A 23,278-nucleotide genomic window follows, 5' to 3' on the forward strand; every position below is an offset into this window, starting at 1 on the left:
AAAGCCAGCTGGAGCTGAGATTACCACTAATCATTTCTCATTCAGTTTCTGCACAGTAGCCCTCAAAGTGCACCTGAATGGACCAGATCCCGGGCGGTGGGAGTCTGATGGAGAATTATGATGAAGGTTGACATTTCCCCCACTGTTCTTTTAGCCTTAACTTGTCTCTTTTAAGATGCCTCCAGATTAACAGAAGCTGTTGCTCGTGTCTGCAGGTGTAAAATGTAAACAGCCCAGTTTGTACTGGGACAGTTTGTTTACTCATCTGAGCTAGCGTAGCATATAGCAGCCTCACTTTAATTCACACTGGAACTACTGGAGCAGACAAAACACAGTAAACGTTTTGAAAGACTTCTTTATCTCTTCGGGTTCTTAAAACTCTTTTATCACAGCAGGGCATTAAAAAGTTGATTAGATATGTCCCAGTTCTTCCTGTTGATCCTCATCCTCGTGTTGCTTTTGAGTTTACTCTGCATCATTTCAGCAAGACTCAAGTTCCAGTAAAATAAGCTTGGTCATATTTGCATTTTTTACACTGCATGTAGGTGATGAATAAAAATAAAAAAAAAACGGGAGAAAAAGACAGAAGATATATAATATATAGATTTAACACATATTCTGAAACATCTGTATGAATAATAGTTGTTACATAAAATTAGTGTTGATGTTAACATCATTATTGATGTTATATGTGGACTTTGTCCCTGATGGAAAAGTGTTTTCTACCGGCCGACTGGACTCCTGTTACCTAGCGTTGGTCATGGCACAACTGCACAAAACACAACATAATACAACATAATGCTGAGCAAAATACATATGTCGATGTTCATATTGATGCATTAATGCATATTTATTTATTGGAATCAACGAAGTTTGGTCTTAATGTTAAAATGATGTAGAAATGGGGTTAGGGTTTCCAGTTTTCCCTGAAGGACGGCATGTTGCTGCCATTTATTGCCGTTGTCATAACGATCATAATCTGATAACTGGGAGTAATCAGATTACACAACTGACCTGAGCCGATGGGTCTTCATCTCCTCATCGTCTCACCGTTAGCAAGCTAACATGTGAGTGTTTTGTTTGCTGCTGGACACCATCATGCTTTAATCCTCTTCTTTCTGGGGCAGAAACCAGGAATCACATTGTGTTCCATTGGATAAATTTTACCATAAATTTATGCCAAATGTCTCAGAAACTGCATGTGTGATATATGTCACGCTGGGTTCTTGTGGATTACGCTTTTAATTTCACATGTCGCTGTGATTCAGTGAAACTGCTGACATTGATCTGGATTGGGAACTCTACTGTGAGAGCATCAAACCGTGTCCTTTATTATGAACAATTTTGGTCCTTTCAGGTAATTGTTTTTTTCATCTTCATCTGGCCGTAATTATGGCTGTGTTGGTGCAGATGGTACAGTTCTTTATGATGAAGTCTCTTCACAAACATCAGTATCTAATGTGCAATTCTGCTTTTGGTGGTCAACAATAAAAATCGCTAATTTAGTTATTTATCTAGAAAAATGAAAACCTTATGCTACGCAATGCATCAGTGTATTTTTTAATGGCTCCTAGGTAAGAAAAAAGATCTTTAAATCTTTAAAAGGACTCTAAATTCCTCCATTTTTGTCCTAAAGAGAGAGGACAAGAACCACCAGTAGTTATACTGGTAGTGAAATGGTTAAAATCCTTTAAAATTGAATGTTTCCTGAAGGTTTTCAGGAAATATTTGCCATTAAAAGAATAATTCAATTCAATTCAATTCAACTTTATTTATATAGCGTCAAATCACGGCAAAGCCACCTCAAGACGCTTTACAGACAGAGGGGAAAACAAAATGAAGGCCAATTCATAACAGCCTATATAAGGAAACCAACAGATTGAGTTGAGTCCAACTCAATCTCCCATCCTGAGCAAGCACACTGGCGACAGTGGGAAGGAAAAAACTCCCTTTTAACAGGAAGGAAACCTCCGGCAGAACCCGGCTCAGGACAGGCAGCCATCTGCCTCTGCTGTGTGGGGGGAAGAGGACAGAAAGACAACAGACAACAGGAACTGCTACTCCCGGCCAGGGATGTAGCAGTTCCTACTGCTAAATAAAAGTAAATATGAATCCAAAGTAAAGTTTTATATCAGCTCTTTAGGACATTTTTGTCCACAATGACTAAATGAGGCCTGATAGTTAACAGAAAGAAGTTATTCACTCATTCATCCAGTTTGGGCAAGTGGTGAAGCTGGAGTCTATCCAGTCAGTTTGGAGGCGAGAGGCAGGAGACATCCTGGACAGGTCACCAGTCCATCACAGAGACAAACCACTCACTAAGCAGCTGTGTTATGGCCCCATAATGCAGCTCTGATGCTGTCTTACATATAAACCAGAGTTTCTTACAGCTGCTGCGGGGCGAGCATCGACTGCTTCCATACATCAACCCTTCTTCACAGCAACGCTCCCATTCCTGATTAATCCATAAAGTCTGTGCTGAAAAGATGGAAAGAACTGCTGACTTAACATTAAAGTTCCTGTGCTCAGACATAAGTTTAATACTCTTACATTCAAATTAAGCTCCAATAAAAGAAACATTTGAGGTTTAGAGCATGAATTTTAATGAAACCCATTTTGCTCTGAATGATGGTGTTCTTTTGTGCGCCAGAAATTCCTGGCATCGCTTTAAAAGATCCTGAAGTTCAGCCCAATTTCTTAACTCTCCAACATTTTAAATTAAAAAGCAAGCGCAGGGGGAAAGCAATTTAAAAGGCGTTAAATGAGGATGTGGTTGTGATGCGTAATGTTTTTGTGTCGATGTGTGATCAAGGTAAGATGAAGGGCTGTTATTTTCTAATGGTGACCTTCAGAGTCTGCAAGCCAGTGCTATGTCAGCCCTGATTCATCCGAGTATGTAATTTTATATGTACATCTATTCCCGCTTGTACATTATTTTCAAAAGAATGTGATTCCATGTGATGTTTTGTTGATTGCATATCAGAAAAAAGATGCAGTCTGAAGGGTGTCATCAAGAGGCAGAATTGCTGCAATCAGCTCTCGCCAGGATGCCATTAATAAATGTCTTTTTTCCTGGTTTGTCTTTTTACTTTCTGCTTCCTTCCTTCCCTCCTCGGACACTTTTCTTTCCTCACAAGACATCAAGACGCATTCGGCATTGGTCTCCTTCATGTGATGTTTTGCTTCATCTTGATCTTCTTAATTCAATTCAATTCAATTCAACTTTATTTATATAGCGTCAAATCACGGCAATGCCATCTCAAGACGCTTTACAGACAGAGGGGAAACTATAATGAAAGCCTATATAAGGAAACCAACAGATTGAGTTGAGTCCAACTCAATCTCCCATCCTGAGCAAGCACACTGGCGACAGTGGGAAGGAAAAAACTCCCTTTTAACGGGAAGGAAACCTCCGGCAGAACCCGGCTCAGGACAGGCAGCCATCTGCCTCTGCTGTGTGGGGGGAAGAGGACAGAAAGACAACAGACAACAGGAACTGCTACTCCCGGCCAGCGAGACCTGCTGAGACAGGAGACGTACATGTTAATGATGCAACACTGTTATGGGGGGGGGTAAAAGAAAGAGATAAAGAGAAAAAGAAAGAAGCTCAGTGTATCAGGAAATTGATATACATAAAGGCTATGATGATGATGAAAGATAAGAAATCTGACGGCCCGTCTGTAATTCAGTCTTTCAACGAAAGAAAAACAAAGAAATGTGTCACAAGTGATCATACTCGAACATCACGCTTATAAATTCATGGCGCATGGAAAATATGATTACATTTAAACAGATAGATTCTGACAGCGGTGTTTTATCGGCTCCCGCTCCTCTGATGATGCCTGTTTTCCACACCTTTTCATTGTGTTTGCATACATCTTACCGCCATTATGCGTGATTGCAGGGCCAGGAAATGAAGAAATCAGGACAACATCCCATCTGCCTGTTCTGTCGCCGTCTTACCTTATTACTTCACCTTTCTCTTCTCCAGTTTAATACAAAACATATTTGTGGCAAAGCTGAGAGGCGAGCTGCATCAGTTACTCTGGGATCATGTTTTCATGTGAATATGACAGGATTTTGTAGGAAGTGCTGCTGCAACCTGCGATGCGATGCTGCGGCATGCAGGCAGAAAGTGACTTTAACCACACGGCATGTAAGAATTATTAAAACCCTCATCAGTACATGAAGTAGGTTTTAAACTCATCAGATGAGGAGCAGGACTCTGTCTCTAACCTCTGAACAGGGATGTCTTTAGGATTTAAAAGGACATCGTGTAAGAAATGCTTCAATGGTGACTTCATGTATCGCATCCAAATGGAACAACAATGGTAGTCGCTGTGTATCAATAAGCCTCGACAACACTGCTGAAAACACATCAGTCGATACCTCGTGGAGTGTTCACGCAGGTGAAGAGGTTTATACGTTTAAGTCGCAGTAAGATGGACATAAAGCTGGTGGGACGACTTTATTAGCTGCGTTTACTGAGACAAACAACCAACATTTACCACAACTTTGACAGCTGTATATGTAAAAATGAAATAAGCTGTGATAATAAGCTGGTCAAAGGGGGAAGTTCAGACCAAAGATGTTAAAACATGGAAGATGTTCACCATGAATGGAGGGTTCCTCCCCAAGTTCAGGGTCCAGAAGCTAAGCACAAAGCGGGAGACTGAGGACCAGCGATCATCAGGGACACTATCCAAGATGAAACGTCCAAGCTACATGGATACATCAGGAAGATGTCCCAAGAAATGAAACACTTAGTCAACGTGTCAGGCACTGGAACCTGGAGGAGAACAAAATGGAAGAGGAAAAGCCCCGGCATGGGATGTACGATCATTTAAGTGGCCGATGTGAACAAGTTCTACCAATGTCTGGAGAGGGCTGGACTGAAGGACAGCACAGAGGTGCTAATCATGGCAGCACAAAAGCAAGCCTTGAGTACCAGGACCATCGAGGCCCAAATCTACCACTTCAAGCAGGAGTCCAGGTGCAAAGAAAGCCCTGAACCAATCCAGCACCTCACAGCAGGGTGCAAAGAACACATGGAGCGCCATAACCAAGTAGCCGCAGTGTACAGGAACATCTGAGCATAAATGTGGACTGGAGACCCCTAAGTCCCAGTGGGAAACTCCTTCCAATGTGGTGGGCAGCGATGAGAGGGCTAAGATCCTCTGGGACTTCCAGATCCAGACAGATAAAATGGTGGTGGCCAACCAAGCAGACATAGTGATGATAGATAAGCAGCAGAAGAAAGCCGTAGTGATCGATGGATCCATCCCCAATGATGGAAATATCAGGAAAAAGGAGAAACTGGAGAAGTACCAAGACCTCAAGGAAGACCTGGAGAAGGGCTGGAGGGTGAAAGCAACAGTCGTACCCATAGTGATGGGAGCACTGGGGGCCGTGTACCCCACACTGGAGAAGAGGCTCCAACAGATACCTGGTGAAACATCAGACATCTCCGTCCAGAGGAGATCAGTCCTTGGGACAGCTGAGATACGATGTAGGACCTTAAAGCTCCCAGGACTCTAGAGGACCAGAGCTGGGGATGAACGACCACCCGCCCTACCCAGAGGAGATGGGAGGGGTTAGTGAAGGAATAGCTTCCCCTTTTTAAAGATTAAATTAAACTGAGACTGAGAAAATCACATTTTCTTCCACTTATGACATATTCTGAAGGTTTCTCAGAAGCTGCTTTTCTTGGATTTTTGTTGCTCCATGCTTTTGAGCAAGTCTTTTTGAAATGTTTGTTGTACCTTTGCTCCTGCATCAAGATTTTATACTAGAGTATTTTTGCTTCTATTGTTCACATTTCAGTTTTTAATTAAACAGCAAGGTCATATGTATTTGGCATATTTTTCAGTTAAAATAAAGGTTTGTTGATAAGGCAAGGTAGATTTCTTCGGGCGTTGCATTTCATGTGCAAAACAATTCAGATTTACATAAAACATTAAAAGTATAAAGTTGTTGGAAAAACAAGCTGGCAAACAAAAGCAATCAGAGTAGTTAAGCAATGGAGGCTTGACACTAAAGTTTTATTTGATGTTTTTAATTTACAAACACTAAAATACAATATAAACCACCTGAAACCAAGCTAAACGCACTAGATGTCAGATTACAAACACAGATAGTTATACTAAAATAACGATTAGCATACGTGTTTTTATTGCTATCATGCTGAAATATCTGCGATGCAACATCAAGCTGATTGGGTTTTTAGTGCTTACAGTGTGCAAGACTGTACTGTTGCTGTCAAGTTAATGGTTTTGTCTCTCACATCAGACACTGTGTTAGTTTCCTCATGGCAGAAAACACCTCCAGCGTTCTGTTAGTGTCTCTTTTTGTCCTGATATCTTTGACATGCGGGATCTTTTCCGTCTTGTTGCTGTAGCTGAACCGTGAAAACCGCTCTCTGAAGAGGAAGAGCATGATGATGATGTCTCACCTCAGTCCAGAGACCATCACACAAATCAGCCTTGCAGATGATGAAGAGGGGGAAGATCTAGAAGCTGAGAGCCAGGACTGTGTCTCCCCCCGCTGCCGCACCATCATATCAGGTAAAAACAACAGGAAGCAACATTCTTTGGTTGATTCATAAAGAGGCTGTAAAACAGAAAGGTTACTTCTCATGAGATCAGCTGATCATTGCTGTGTTTACTGATTGATTACCTGCAGCAACAGAAACATCCAGAAGAGATAAGCTGGGTTGTTTAAGAGATGTCCCACATTATCAGCCGATATCAACATTAAAATGCAAAATCAGAAATCATCAGTTCTTTTACACTATGTGCACATATTATATATCAAAATCTTCTAACTCAAAATGACTAAATAAATCACAAAATAAGGCATGTCAAGTATACTTTTCCAGATATATATGTGACAAAGAGGCCTTGTCCCCCATTCCACCAATCAACACCACACACATATGCCACCATACACACACACCTTTGCTTACCTTACAATTGTTCCGAGGATCAGCACGGACTGAAATGCTGCATCATTATTCTGTTTATTTGTCACTAGGGCTGTGACGATGTGCTTTTGTCCCGATTCAATTCTGATTTTTTTTTGGGTGCCAATTCGATTTAAATTGCAATTTTCCAGATTCTTCAATATTACTGATTTTTGTAGATTAAAAACAAAAAAAAAAACCAAATGTATAAAACGTTATTTTGCTCGTCATTTTTCTTGATTTCAATTAGGAAAAAAACAACACAGTAGCCAGACCACCATTCTGCTGCTATAATGCCCAAGAAGACAAGTAAAAATTCATTCATTTTCAAAACCGCTTAATCCAATTCAGGGTCGCGGGGAAGCTGGAGCCTATCCCAGCTGGTTTTGGGCAACAGGCAGGGTACACCCTGTACAGCTCGCCAGTCCATACAGAGACAAACAACCACTCACATGTAGGGGCAATTTTTTGAACCAGCAACCTTCTTGCTGTGAGGCCACAGTGCTAACCACTATGCCACCATGCAGCCCAACAAGTAAAAAGATTTGATTTTATTTGGGAAAAAAACATTTTTTTTTTTTTTTAAACAAAAAATCTATTTTAAAATTGTGAAGCAACTAATCTAGATTTTCCAACCCTTATTTGTCAATGTATCAAGTAGATTATCCTGATGTGCAAACAAAGTGAGACAAACAGATGTTCATGCTCACTCCTGGGGACAATCTTAGAGCAACTACCGGTAATCAACCTAACATGCATATCTTTGGACAGTGGGAGAAAGCTGGATCACCTAGAGAGAACCCACGTATACATGGAGGGAACATGCAAACTATACAGGAAGGCCGTTGTTGGAGACTCAAACCAGGGACCTTCTTGCTGAAAGGTCACAGTGCTGACCACTACGCCACTGTGCAGCCCTAAATCTGAATTTAAATACTTACAGTGAACACAACATGGGGAAGCAAAACAAAAAACTTGACAAGATCTGACTAATGAACTGTATGAAGGAACCAAAACCAAGAAGAATCAATACACTCAGGACAGCTAACAAGAAACGGTTGTAGTGAGTTAGCTAAACCCAACCAGGGGAACTAATGACAGGAAGCCCAAAACAAAACAAAACAGAATACACAAGGAAAAACCCTACAAAATAAGACAAGACAGAACTCAAATAGATCTTACAAATAAAACCCCAAAACCCACTACCATGACAGTAAACTGTGGAGTGAAGCCTGCGCCAGTATGATGTCGTACAATCCACCCAGTTCGTGACGCAATTCAAAACAAAGAATTTATACAAAGTAGTTTATACTACCGCAGAATCCTACCTGCATACATACATTAGCATACTTGGACGGAGTACCCTACCTGCATAAATATAGTTAGCATGTTGTACTTTACACTTAAAAGCATCCAACCTGCATTAATTTGTTCCCAGTTTGTTTGGGTTTTTTTTTTAACACCTGGGAAGTCATTTCACAGATGTGAATAGCCTACCTTATATTTTGAAGCGTGTGACACTTTCAATGTAGCTACGGTTGGAATCGCTCAATGAGCTTCAACTTTTCAGACACCTACAGAGGCTCCGCCCATCATTTTTATATGGTTAACATGGTCTATACATGGTTGGGACCATAGATGGACAGAGCCTCCGGCGGTTAAAAGTGAAACCTATATGGAAGTGCATAAAACTGCAGTTCCCCCTTCATCCACTAGGGGCTGCAAAACAGAGCAAATCCCCATAGACTCCCATGTTAAAAAGACCAACTTCACAGCAGAAATAAACATGTTTACAGCAGAAATACACATGTTTACAGCAGGAATAAACATGTTTACAGCAGAAATAAACATGTTTACAGCCTGGTACAAAAATCCATTTTAGGTTTAATAGGTCAGGTTTACCTTCATGACAACCATTTAAAAGTAATTAAATCTTGAAGTTCGGCATATTTAGGGGCGTGTCCTTTTGATTGACAGGTACCAGATCTCCCGCTTCAAGTAAGAAGAACATAGAACAACCGCGGTTTTTAGCCGGTTAACAACGTGACTTAGCTTTAGCCTGCTAACGTCCGATGGCTGGTTAGCTCCTGTTCTTTCTGGGTTAGCTCGGTTAGCTTTTAGCTACAGAAAGCTCGGAGTTCGCTCGATTTCAATCATCCACCATGACGCTCACAGCCCCCCTCTCAGCTCCACCTCTTTGCCCACCCTACGGGTGACGTTACGGATGCTCCGTTCATCTTTTTACATACAGTCTATGGTTGAGACCTTGTTACCTTGAGACCTTGTTTGTTACGTATTTGTGTCTAATCAGGTTGTTCAGATGTACAATCCATCCACTGTGAAACTATGTATATTCTATTTCAAAATAAGTGAACAGACCAGCATTAAGCTAGCTCTATAACATTCAATGGGAGAACCCCATATGAGAATTACATGGGTGTACTGGATATGTGAAAAAGGGAGCCTGACGAAGCAGCCATATAGCCAATATGTCCAGTAAGGAGTGAAAATGTGTTTGTGAGTAAATAATAATGATAATCACTCAGTTTCAGCATTCCTATCCAAAATACAATACGTGAGCATTTCTCTTCCATCCAACTACCTCATAAAATGTCACGCTGAGCTCCTCAAGTCGACCCGTAATTATACCTCAGGTGATAATGGCTTCATTCTTAATGATGCTCCTTCCATTATGCTGAACCAGTCTGTTGGCATGAAAAGCCAGAGATAATTATGTCTTCTGCAAATGAAGATGACTGAACACAAAAATAACTTGACTTGCTTAGATTATGGGCTTATTATGCTGCAAATTCATAATTACATGTTAATGGACCATGACTCTGTGCACTTCTTGCCATGGAACATGTGGGATATTTTAACTGTAGATGGTAGATTTCTGTTGAATCAGATCAAAAGATTATTATTGTTAGCAGAATCCATGTCCATTACATCCACTCTGACAGGGTTTTTTCCTCTGAAATGTCTCAGTCTGGTCCTGCTGTGAACATTTTAATAACTTAAATCCATCTTGACCACAGAAATACTTCCCAAAGCTTCTAGGATTAAAATAACTTGCTAGTGTGTTTATGGTACAGCAACTCTTTACAAGACTTTTTGGTGTGTGTGTGGGTTTTGTGTGATAACACACACTCACAATGCAACACTACGCCAAAAGCAGGAAGTGACTTTCTGCATTTGGGCCGTTTGAAATGAACTGAGACGTGTGTTTGTAGGCGGACCGAGTCCACTTCTTTTGTCTGAATGAGAATATGTCTGGCGCATTCACATTTCCCCAAACGAAGCGGACTTTCTGAGCTAATGGACAAGGATTCGAATCAAAAAGGCTAATCTAAATGTACCCTTAGAGAAATGTCTAGGGGAGAGGGGGTACTGGTGGAGCAGTTGGGAACAAAACCAGTTCAGTTTTTTATTCAGGACCATTCAAAACTGTTAAGAGCCACCCAAAACTTTACATCACCAAGACTGTCAACAAGCGGTTGAGCAGAGTGACGTCAGACTGTTTGAGGGGAAAGTAGATCATCATCATATAATGTAAATGGAATAGAATCCTGTATTTACATAAAATGGTTCCCACTGGCAAAAGGCACTGGGAAAAAAGAAGAATCCCAAGAAGACAGTCTTACAGGACCCCCCATGGCAGGTCAGCACCAGAGACACAGACACCAATCCTCCTGATGCAGGACTTTACAACAAAGAGCTGCACCTGTAATTCCTAGTCACTGGTCTGGCCGTGAAATCAGAATAGCATGGTCGAAGGCGGGTGTAAGATTTATTCAGGGTACTCCCGCTTCCACCATAAATCCAAAGACATGCATGTTGGGTTAACTGGTTATTCCCAACTGTGCCTTTGAGTGTGACTGTGTACGGTTGTTTGTTTATCTATTTGGCCCCACAATGGACTGGCGACCTGTCCAGGTAGTTCCCACCTCTCGCCCAGTGATTACTGGGATAGGCTCCAGCTTCCTACGACCCTCAATTAGAACAAACGGTTAAGAAAATGGATGGATAAAATAAAAATAAAAAAATGTAATGTGTATTATGGGGGTATTCAACCATTATACTGTGTCCACATTTTTTGACACCATTTCCTGTGTATAAACATGTGTTCATGATCTCATTCCTGTTCGCTGGTCTTCTGTCGCCGTGGATTCATGTTTATTCATGTTTATTCATGTTTCAGAACTGAAGACCACATTGACAGGTGTGTTTTCCTGTATTTAAGCGGGTAAACAAGGGAAAGTAAGGCCCCGGTGCATCTTGTGGTCACTCTTTCAGATTACGTCTGAATTTTATTTTATTTCACAAACATCAGGATTTTTCTTTCATCTTATTTGAACTCAGCTCAACTACATTCCTCACTCTTTTCCTTTAAATTCCTTTGGAAAGGTTCACTGTTTTAGACTAATAACATGTACTCTCCCTGGACGGTTCCTAAGATATTCACATCTGCATTGTCATGTATTCATACAATAATTCTGGCTCATAAAATTTTATATAACAGTCTTTTACTGGATCAGCACCACAAAATAAAATGGGTAACTCTTCTCTTCATAATAATAATAATAATGATAATAATAATAATAATAATAATAATAATAATAATAATAATAATAATAATAATACATTTTATTTGTTGGGCGCCTTTCTAGACACTCAAGGTCGCCTTACATCACACATGATAAAACTGCATTAAAACACGTTGAAAACAACAAGCATTAAAACAGACATTAAAAGGCCTCATCAAGCAAAGTAACATTTATCTCTTCCCTGTAGATATACAGAGCACTGAAGCAAGCAATGTTGCATGTTTATGTCAATTATTAAACACTTTCTAAAGACTACAAGTTCAGTATTCTTTCACAAACTTCTCAGCGTAACTTTAGTGCAACTGTATAAACATAAAGCTGTTTGCCGTTCAGTGTGCCCAAACAATGGCTGAAATGGTTGTTTTATGTGCACAGGAGCCCTTAAAATCCACCAAAATGCCGTCTCACTTGTGTAAAATTTGGCAAAAATGGCAACCGCTCGTGAAAACTTACTCAAAAATGGCTTTAGAAATGACCAAACAATACTAAACTACATTAAAGATGTTAGAATCCACCGGAATAACGTTGGGTTCCTACGTGTTTTACTGACCTGTATTTAAGCAGGTAAAAGAGGGAAAGTAAGACCAGGGAGTATCTTGAGTTAACTCTCTCAGATTACATCTGAATAAGCAGCAGAAGTGTCCCCTCTTACCACTCCCAGGGCAACGAGAGAGAACAAATGTTCCGCTTCCTACTTACACATAAAAAAGTCAAAATGTTCACAAGATTTGCAAACAAGATATCATATAAATGTGGTCACCCTATTTTAGGTGTGCCACATCACTGCATGAACTCTGCAGTCTTTCTCCAGGATTATCGGGTCACCTTTAAAGAACAGAAAGTCCTCTGGCAGGATAACTAGGACAAGTTCATGAGCAGCTTTTTATTATCAAGCATTTAGACTAATCACCAGCTAAATATTTTAATATATTATCAAATTCTGTTCCAGAGCTTCAAAATAAGCTGGACCTGACCCTTACAGAGAAGAATCAGGCCAGATCTGATCTGGAGTCCGTTAGACGAGAACTGATGGGCACCAGGGAGGAAGTAAGTTTTTTTTTTTTCTGTGGAGGACGAGGTTGGACTCATCACACATACTGTTGGCTAATGGGACATCTTGAGAGTGGATTAGTCTCTCATCTAGGTAATGTCAAAGTTTCTGTTCATATCACTACGGCAACAGATGCTGCCACCTTAGCTGCTCCGGTGAATACACTTTTAATTACACATTTGTCTTATTCACATATTTTACATTTGTTTAAAGCATCGTCTGTGCTTGTCGTCGGGATTGAACGTTGTGCAAAGAGCAGGGACCATTTTCACCAGAAAGAAGGTCCTAGCAGTAAAAATGATGGATAGTTTAGAAGACACCCGATGTTTGGTGCCATCGCTGCTGCTGTGATCTCCAAATGAACCAAATACTAGCCTCTGTTTATCGTTTCAATTCACTTCAATTCAACTTTATTTATATAGCGTCAAATCACGGCAATGCCATCTCAAGACGCTTTACAGACAGAGAAGAAAACATCATGAAGGCCAATTCATAACAGCCTATATAAGGAAACCAACAGATTGAGTTGAGTCCAACTCAATCTCCCATCCTGAGCAAGCACACTGGCGACAGTGGGAAGGAAAAAACTCCCTTTTAACAGGAAGGAAACCTCCGGCAGAACCCGGCTCAGGACAGGCAGCCATCTGCCTCTGCTGTGTGGGGGGAAGAGGACAGAAAGACAACAGACAACAGGAACTGCTACTCCCGGCCAGGGAGACCTGCTGAGACAGGAGACATACATGTTAATGATGCAACACTGTTATGGGGGGGGGGGGGGGGGGTAAAAGAGAGAGATAAAGAGAAAAAGAAAGAAGCTCAGTGTATCAGGAAATGTCCCTCAGCAGTCTAAACCTATAGCAGCATAACTAAGAGATGCTAACCATCCCTAGCTATAGGACTTATCAAAAAGATAAGTCTTCAGCCTAGTCTTAAAGCTGGGGAGGGTGTCTGCTTCCCTAACACTAACTGGGAGCTTATTCCATAAGAGAGGGGCCTGATAACCAAAGGCTCTGCCTCCTGCTCGGCTCTTTGAGACTCTAGGAACCACAAGTAAGCCTGCAGTCTGCGAACGAAGTACTCTGCTTGGTATATAAGGAACAATGAGGTCTTTGATATATAGTGGTGCCTGGTTGTGGAGGGCTTTATATGTAAGGAGAAGGATTTTAAATTCTATTCTAGATTCAACAGGTAGCCAATGAAGAGAGGCTAAAACTGGAGAAATATGATCTCTCCTGCTGGTTCTGGTCAGGACTCTGGCTGCAGAATTCTGGATCAGCTGAAGGCTGTTTGCTTCCTGCAAGAAGTTTTTCCCTTGGCTCTCCCTGTGGAAGCTTCCAGAACAGGAGGAGAACAGATGCAAGGAGGAGAATAACTCTGCTCATGATGGAGCCAGTTGTTTACATGAACACGATCCAGAAGGTTCAACATGCAACGTATGACAGCGGACAAGTTGTTGACGCATTAACAAATAAACACGCAACTGAACATATGTTCCTCTCATGTCACCTGATGGACTCCCTGCAAACCCGTTTTTGATCTGATTAAATCATTTAAAGATTAATTAAAACACCAGCCTTGATAGATTTGATATTATTTCATAATAAGGTGAAGAACAGTCTTTCCCACAACACGACGAAGGACTGAAAGATCCCATTTGTGCTGTATTTGTGTAAAAATTAAAGCTGCAAACTAATTTTTCATGTGTTTTCATCAACAGCTGATGAAAGAGAAACATGACAACACGCTCTTGATTGCCGAGAAACTTCAACAAACGAAGCTTCTGGAAAAATACAGCAGAGGTTAGACACACGTCCTTGTGATGGAGATGACGCAGAAATAAATCACCATGAATGTTTGCAGCTGGTTCCAGAGGTGGTGTATGCATTAACACTGGTTAATCAGTGTGATGGCAGTCTGCCATTCAGGCACATTGTAGGTCACCAAAGAGTCAAAGCTCCTCGCAGTTTCATTCAAATGTCCTCCCAGCTGAGACAAAGAGCCACCATGTCTGCCAACAGAATCGGATGGTGAATCAGATGAGGCCGAACAGATGCGGTCAGAGTTTTATTTTAGCGCAGCATCTCCAGCAGACCGACATTGCCGCTGTGTCTGTGGAAAGAAAGGCAGCCGCGGACTAAAGATGTTATGATGAAGGACTTCTCAGACTCTTCCTCAGAAAGGCTTAGCAGCAGTCTCAAGGTCTGGTCGTAGCAGAATGAAGAGTAAAAACATATTCCTGATGTTGGTTGAAAGCTAATGTTTTGTCAACAACACTTTTATTTTTATTTTTTATTTAATAAAAGAATAAAATGTTTTAGAGAATCAGCAGCAAGCTGGTTGGTTCTGTGTCCACAGCTTCCATCAACCACTTCAATTAAACAACATATCGGGTCTGTCGGTGACTGATTAGCTGCTTAGCACTGTGAATGACATGGTGTTTATTATGTCAATACACACCTGAACCTGAGTTGCAGGTTATCACATCTAAACACACAAAACCTTTCCAGAAAGAGCTACAACTTTGTTGGACAAAAAACAATGTAATGATTAAATGAATTGAACAAACATTTGTCCTCATTCCCCAATATGTTCTTAAGACTGAAGAGGTGACAAGTGCGCTGCAGCTGTCCCTCAATCTCCAGGCGGTCATGGAAGGAAAAGCTTTAGCAAGGAGAGAGGGTTGTAATCCAAAACGATTGATTGGCATTAATAATCCAAATCAGGCATCTGAAGAGGTTTAACGTTTAGAAAACCTTCAATTAAATGAGCCAGAATCTTTAAAAATGTTATAATGATGAGAAGAGATAGATGGATGGATGGATGGATGGATGGATGGATAGATAGATAGATAGATAGATAGATAGATAGATAGATAGATAGATAGATGGATAGATGGATAGATAGATAGATAGATAGATAGATAGATAGATAGATGGATAGATGGATAGATAGATAGATGGATAGATGGATAGATAGATAGATGGATAGATGGATAGATGGATAGATGGATAGATAGATAGATAGATAGATAGATAGATAGATGGATAGATGGATAGATAGATGGATAGATGGATAGATAGATAGATGGATAGATGGATAGATAGATAGATGGATAGATGGATAGATGGATAGATAGATAGATAGATAGATGGATAGATGGATAGATGGATAGATGGATAGATAGATAGATGGATAGATGGATAGATGGATAGATAGATAGATAGATAGATGGATAGATGGATAGATGGATAGATGGATAGATGGATAGGGAACATATTGATGATTTTGTGTCATCAGTATGTTAGGGAGTTCCAACATAATGGAAGCAGCCACCAGTTTGTTTTCCGCCTGAAAGGAAAGTCAGACTTAAGTCTGAAATAAAAGCCCAGTTTTTACTGAAGTTGTTTTACCAGCTGCTGAAGATGTCGTTTAAATAAAGTGTTGTCTGTTAACCTGCTACGTGTCTCATAGGGCTTCACCGCGTTTGCCTTGGGAAGGGGTGATTCCAGGAAGGTTGTGGGGTTTTGTCTTTGAACTTCATAACAATATATTTTAAGTTTTGGTCACATTTAAAGCCAAATTGTATAAAACTGACTGTACTATGGCACAAAAAACCTTTCAACCAGGCCAGGCATAGATGTTGAGGTATGTGTGAGGGCATCATCTGCATGAAAATGGAGACTTGCACTGAAATCGCATCCCAGCTGATGTTATTTATTTACAGAATGAAGAGGCGAGGTCTGAGGACCGGCTTCTGTGGTACACCTTTAGAAACTGTCAGGGAATTGGATGTTCGACCTTAAGCTTGTACCCTGACTTTTATGAAATAGGTAGCTTTTGGTCAACAGATTGATATAAAAGTCCGGTTTTGGTCACTATGTGCCTTAATAAAGTCTGAGCCACTGTAATAAAAGCTTTGGACAGGTCAGTGAAAAGGGCTGCATGATGTTTCCTCCAGTCCAAAGTCAGTCAGATTGTTTTTGGCTTTTAAAGATGTGGTGGGATGTCCAAAAAACTGTCTGAAAAGTGGTCAAAACATTGCCAATAAGAAATGTCTGATGTTTGTTTTGGGATGAGTAAACAAAAGGCTGGAAAAGAACAGAAACTAAAAAGAATCAGCTGTGTTCGGACCTGAAAGGGACAACGTTCCCACACCAAATGTCCAGGAAGTCTTCATGTCCTGCTTTTATATACAGTTTACTCAACATCACAGCTTTTTACAATCTGGGTTTTGCTCACCAAGGACCATCACTGATGGATGTTTGGCACCTTTTCACTGAATCCTGCAGCGAAACTAACCAACCTCTCATTGTGTGAATCAGTGTCTCAGTTTGCTGTGGAGGAATACGAGGCTTTACAGGACACCCTCAGCCTGGAGCAGAACCTAAGGACAGAGGCAGAGAACTTTGCCAGAACAGTAAGATCTTTTTTATTTGGATTAATCTCATTTATTGATGTTTTTCTTCATGCTGAATAACCTGCAGCTGCATCAGTGTGTCCTAAGGTTTCTCCATATGATCAAACACCTTGTTGCTCCTGCAGATGCTGGTCGAGCAGAAGAAGCTGAAGAGACAGAGTCAGATCCTGATGCAGAGCTCCTCGTGTGATCAGGCGCTACTGGACGCCCTCGCCCAGGTTGCATCTCTAACTGCAGATCTGGAGACGCAGAAGATGGAGCACCAGAACCAGGTCCGTATCCGCTATTGAAATGATCTATTGATCTATTGAAATTCTTCACGTTTTTGTATTCTGTCCAGGAGTGTTTGTCCTTCCATTTGTTTCTCTTTTAAGTACTGCGTGTGCTTCTGTGTACTTTTCTTCAGTGCACTGGTCACCAGTTTTCTCTTTTTAGATGCAATTTATAAATAATGTTACCTTGCTTTGCCTTAGGCTGGAATAAAACTAAGAAGATGTTTTTGATGGATGGCGGCACCAAAGAGGAGCCAAGTTGGAATTAGTTTTGTGAAGATAGTAAGTAAACAGTAGCGTGTATAACTGTAAGAAGCAAAAACCAACTTACTAGTGTTGGGTGTCTCTGGGAAAGTATTTTTAGACTCTTAGGTTGAAATTATACAGCTGTGTAACAGGAAAATGGTGCAGAGAGAGGGGATGTGACAAAAATGACTACAATGCTGTTGTGTGTTGAATTTGCAAGAACTGGCGGGATTTGTGTTAGCTGTAATCACAGCTTTGCACATTCCTGCAGGGCATGACATGTGGAGTCCCTCAGGGATTAATACCTGGACCACTATTAGTTAACCTCTACTTGCTTCCTCTTGGTCTACTATTCTCTTACAGTGTTTATCTGTTGTTAAACTGGTTTCTTTCCACTCTGCCAGTCCTGCTACTGGTAATTTTCCTAGGAGTTTTAAGCATCCATCTATTTTCTGATGCCAATCGGGGGTCGAGTCATGGGGCAGCAGCCTAAGCAGGGAAGCCCACACTTTCCTGTCACAGGCCACATTTGCAAGCTCATCGCGGTGGATCCTAAGGTGTTGCCAGGCCAACTGAGAGACATAATCCCCCCAGCATGTCCTGGGTCTTCCCCAATGTCTCCTCCTGCAGGGACGTGTCTGGAACACCTCACCAGTGAGGTGTCCAGGAGGCATCGTAACCAGATGCCCGAGCCACCTCATCTGGCACCTCTCGATGTGGAGGAGGAGCAGCTTTACTCTGACCCCCTCCAGACTGACTGAACTTCCCATCCCATCTCTAAAGGAGAAATCTGTTATGATTAAATAAGAAATGCAGTGATGCCAAATTTTGATTTATATAAACCTGCGCTGTTTTTCAACTGTAGTTCAAATGGTAATAAGTATGTTTCTATTGGTGTCAGCGTCACGTTTAGGTTCTCGGCTAATTTTAAACCCACTAAAGGGTTCCTGGCCTCAAAAAGTCTGTCAATCCCTGCTGTCGGTCACTTCCTCTAAAAATCCTATTTAGGAAATCAACAAGCCAACCCCATTTCTGTAAAAGTTCTCAGCCTTTGTGTGTCACTTAACACGTCAATGTTTTCATACTAATAACTGAGTTTCTCTTCTCCAATTTTAAGTCTGGATAAAGCAAATTACTCAGACTTAAAATATCTATCTGCATATATCTATGTGCAAAAACAGTCGCAGGAGATGGAGATTTCATATTTAAGATGTTACTTGACACTATTAAAGAATAGATTATGGTGACAGTCAGCCTGTCCCTCTAATTTTCACTTGTGATTCATTTATTTTATATACATCAAAACAAGATTTATAAGCTAGCTAATTGCACTGGGAGGAAATGGCTGGTAAATTATCACAGGCTATAACCTGCCAGATTAATAATTAAAAGCAGCAAAACAGCCTCTCAGCCCCCTCCCACCTCCCTTGGCACCGATGGGAAACAATTAGAGCTGAGTGGGATCACTGATCTCTCCTGGTGTTGGGGTGGAGGTGAGCCTTATCCTTCATTTTAGCAACAATTAAAACACTGGTTAAGGAACTGTCATTGTGGGGGAAATTACTGGATGTCAGCTGGCAGCTTTCCAGCGCTGTTTAAAAGAAATTATCACTGCATGAGCCGCAGCAGCCGACACCAATCTGCAAATCCTTCTGCAGCGACACAACAGATTTTCAGTCCTGTGTTCCAGTTACCACAGCTGAGGCATTCATAGGCCGAAGGTCCATATTTTTATTTTATTCAATCAATTCCTTCTCTCTCTGCTATAAGTGTTCTTTCATAACTGAGATCTTGAGATCTAATACAACATACTCATTTATTCCATCCCTGTAAATGCATAATATATATGTCAGCGTGTGTTGACATTTAAGTGTGTGTAGTGAAGAGACTGGTAATCTAGTGTTTGGTCCTTTCTAAGATGAAGCAGATGGAGGAGAGGTTAAGGAGCTGTGACGCTCAGAAGGAGGTGAAGGCATTGAGGCGCAAAGTGGAGCTGCTGGAGGAAGACAAGAGGGAGTGCAGCAAGAAATGTTCGAAGGCTGAGGAAGAGGTCAAGGACTTGAAGTTTACCGGTGAGGATTTGGACCTTTCAGCACTTTAATTCATTCATTGATTCAGATAAACCAAGATAAACACTGATCAGAAGAAACAAAAAAGGAGCAAATTCACATCTACAATTGACTTGAACCTCATTAGCATTTTGCACAAACACCACATTTTACTGCTGCTTTTCCTCCATCACATTAGCATTCCAGTGGGTCACAGGTGGGACACTTTGAGTGTTTCTGCAGGACTGAAGGAATGCTAAGGCTTTCTGGTCATGTCCAACAGTGTTGGCTCGCTTTGGACGGATGGATGGATGGATGGATGGACGGATGGATGGATGGATGGACGGATGGATGGATGGATGGATGGACGGATGGATGGATGGATGGATGGATGGAATGATGGACGGATGGATGGATGGATGGATGGATGGAATGATGGACGGATGGATGGATGGATGGATGGATGGAATGATGGACGGATGGATGGATGGATGGATGGAATGATGGACGGATGGATGGACAAATGATGGACAAAAGTGCAACAAGCCAGTAAAAGTAATAAAAATTATGCTGAAGCTGATGGACCTGGGCTGCTGGGAAATTTCTGGAGCCAATATTCCCAAATGGTCCCATTTTACTTCAAATGTAAAACACATGATTCCCCTCAAGACTTTTCAAGCCTGGAATGATTATTTTATTAGTTAAATTCCCACTTTTTTTTTTTTTTTTTTGCTGTCTGTGGTTTTGTTTAACTACATGTGATTGGCTGGTCAGTTGAGGAGCTCCAGAAGAGATTGCAGGAGGCTACCAACCCACCCCCAGCTTCAGCTCCTCCACCACCTCCTCCTCCTCCTCCTCTACCTCCACCAGGCCCATCCACAGCCTCCAACCCTCTCAGGTAAGATCACCCTCAGTTCATGAAGTTCTTAGTTTTTTAGACCATTAGTTTAGGTACAGGAGGTCTTCAGGTTACACTGTTCTCAGCTTAACGTCGTTTAGACTTTTCGACTTTAGCTAATGTTGAAGGTATATTTTCTATATATTGTGCAGCCCTGATCAGGAGTATCTATAAAAACACAGACAAGTTTAATCCTGTTAAAAAGAAACTGAAATGCTGTTAATGACCGTGTCTACATCTGTAGCCGACTGCTGTCAGTGATCCGGAAGAAAAGAGACATCCGTACTGACATCCCATTGGTTGAAAAGGACTCAGTCAAGACTCCAGGTACACGCTAGCATCTACACACCAGGCTCTGCATATTTGTGCTCCATTCGCCTACATGCTAGTTACTAAATCCATTTTATAACTGACTCCATGCACAGGTTTCACAACGGTACTTTTATATAAATCATTTCAGAGACATTCTTGCATGTAAGTTTGGGCTTTTAGTCTGGGTTAACTGGGAATTTGTACTTCCCTGATAAAACGGCAAGTTTAAACCTCTGCTTCTGTTTCACAATGAGTGAGATTCAGACATAGCTAAATGTAAAAAAAAAAAAAAAAAAAAAAAAAAAAAATATATATATATATATATATATATATATATACATATATATATATATATATATATATATATATATATATATATATATATATATATATATATATATATATATATATATATATACATATATATATATATATATATATATATATATATATATATATATATATGTATATATATATATATATATGTATATATATATATATATATATATATATATATATATATATGTATATATATATATATATATATATATATATATATATATATATATATAAATAAAATTTATTTTTTTTCTTTATTCATTCGTTTATTTTCCTAACCGCTTTATATATATATTTACATATATATGTATGTATTTATATATATATATATATATATATATATATATATATATATATATATATATATATATATATATATATATAAATAAAATTTATTTTTTTTCTTTATTCATTCGTTTATTTTCCTAACCGCTTTATATATATATTTACATATATATGTATATATGTATGTATTTATATATATATATATATATATATATATATATATATATATATATATATATATATATATATATATATATATATATATATATATAAATACATACATGTGTGTGTGTGTGTGTGTTTATGCAAATAAAGAGAAAATATTTACATTTCTTGTTTATTGACAACCTGCTTGTGGCTGATATTAAGACAGAAATAATTTAAAAAAAAAAAAAAAAACAACAACATGAATTTCATGGAGAGGGAAGAGGAGGAAAAACAAAACAAAATTGGTAAAAAAAATTTATACAGATACAGAAATTATAACTTTTCTTTGAACTGAAACTACTGTTTTTTCACAGTAGTTTCAGTAGACACAGACAGCCTAGAGTTGGAGGCAGAAAACATCTCAGGAGACAGACAGGCTAGAGGTGGAGGCAGAGGATGTCATTGGAGACAGATGGGAGACCCTCTCACGCTTGGAACGTAGTTATGTTTTTCACATGCAACATTTTACTTCTACAGAAATGTAAAGCAATGTTTTTGTTTTAATTTGACATTTTATTTTTTCATTTAATTTAATCAATTTGATGAAATATTGATGAAGAATTTTTTGTCATAAGTCTGTAATATCAATGTTTGATATAAATATAAAAGCCATTGTCTTGGTTATTACAGAGGCAAACTTGGTAATTACAGTGTGGCAGTGCAGTGGTTGACTCACTAAGGAAATGGTTCAATTATCTTATATCTCCTTATCCATGCATATACTAGAAAACAGCTTTTAAAAGATGTTCACTGTAGTGGACACTATGCATTATAAGGTTCAGACACAAACATGTTTCAAAATGGTTGGTGATGAAATATGTGTCTTGTGTTTGTTGGCTGTTAGAGGTGGATGTGAGGCAGCAGGCAGTGGAGGAAATGATGCAAAGGATAAAGAAAGGGATTCGGCTTCGACCGGTTAACCAGGCACCAATCAGGACGAGGAAACAGGTGACTTCAAGCATCTTTTACATGTGTATTATCCCTAAATTATCCTGATAAAGCTTTCTTCGCCGGTTGTCACAGTTAACTCCCGAGAAAACCTAAATGAATCAAAGCATCCTGAAAAACGAGGCAAACATTACAGCTATCAACCCGAGTCCAGAGTGGCAGCAGAGATGAGAACACATCATGATGAAATAGATTTATTTTTTTTAAGACCCGCAAGTGTGGAATGACAGCAATTTTCTTTATATTTCTCTTTTTTGTCTTTGAGGAATGCAATAAAGTTTCTGCACCAGTGATTCAGAGATTTTTCCTGTAATAATGTTTTTTCTGTCGAAGTCTGTTGGTTGCGTTTAGTGTTTTGCTGAACAGTTTAGAGTTTTCCTTTACTTTCCACCTCCTTATTATTAAAGTTTGATCCTGTTTTTCCTGTTCAGTGTTGATTCGGGTTAGAGTTTATGTTCCAAGATCATGTGACTTTCTGTTTTTATTGGCTTAAAATTCCTGCTGTTCCTTCCTTGTTGTTGAGATGGTGCACAACGTCCAACCAACATGGAGAAACTCTGTTTCTGGTCATAATGAACATTATTTACAAACTTTTGTGTCTTTTTCTCAGCGATGTAACTGTAATGTCTGGGTTTCCAGTGTAAAAACATTTGCCAGATTGGCTTGCCATGACCTCAGCCAATCATA

At 39.8% G+C, this 23,278-nt stretch overlaps 1 protein-coding gene across 1 annotated transcript in view; it reads left to right on the forward strand.

Annotated features, from left to right (window-relative positions):
- Positions 1-23,278, forward strand: part of shtn1 (shootin 1) — a gene marked incomplete at its 3' end in the record, with an annotated part of 41,834 nt that overhangs the window by 15,054 nt on the left and 3,502 nt on the right. The window contains exons 4-12 of the mRNA XM_079248701.1: positions 6,398-6,563; positions 12,518-12,615; positions 14,337-14,418; positions 16,942-17,036; positions 17,162-17,308; positions 19,473-19,626; positions 20,377-20,500; positions 20,745-20,827; positions 22,488-22,591. Of these exons, the coding sequence (XP_079104827.1) occupies positions 6,398-6,563; positions 12,518-12,615; positions 14,337-14,418; positions 16,942-17,036; positions 17,162-17,308; positions 19,473-19,626; positions 20,377-20,500; positions 20,745-20,827; positions 22,488-22,591 (1,053 nt within the window). The remainder of the gene's footprint in view (positions 1-6,397; positions 6,564-12,517; positions 12,616-14,336; positions 14,419-16,941; positions 17,037-17,161; positions 17,309-19,472; positions 19,627-20,376; positions 20,501-20,744; positions 20,828-22,487; positions 22,592-23,278) is intronic.

The sequence above is a fragment of the Telmatherina bonti genome, assembly GCF_933228915.1.
Source record: "Telmatherina bonti genome assembly, chromosome: 11".
In the NCBI taxonomy this organism is placed as follows: Eukaryota; Metazoa; Chordata; class Actinopteri; order Atheriniformes; family Telmatherinidae; genus Telmatherina; species Telmatherina bonti.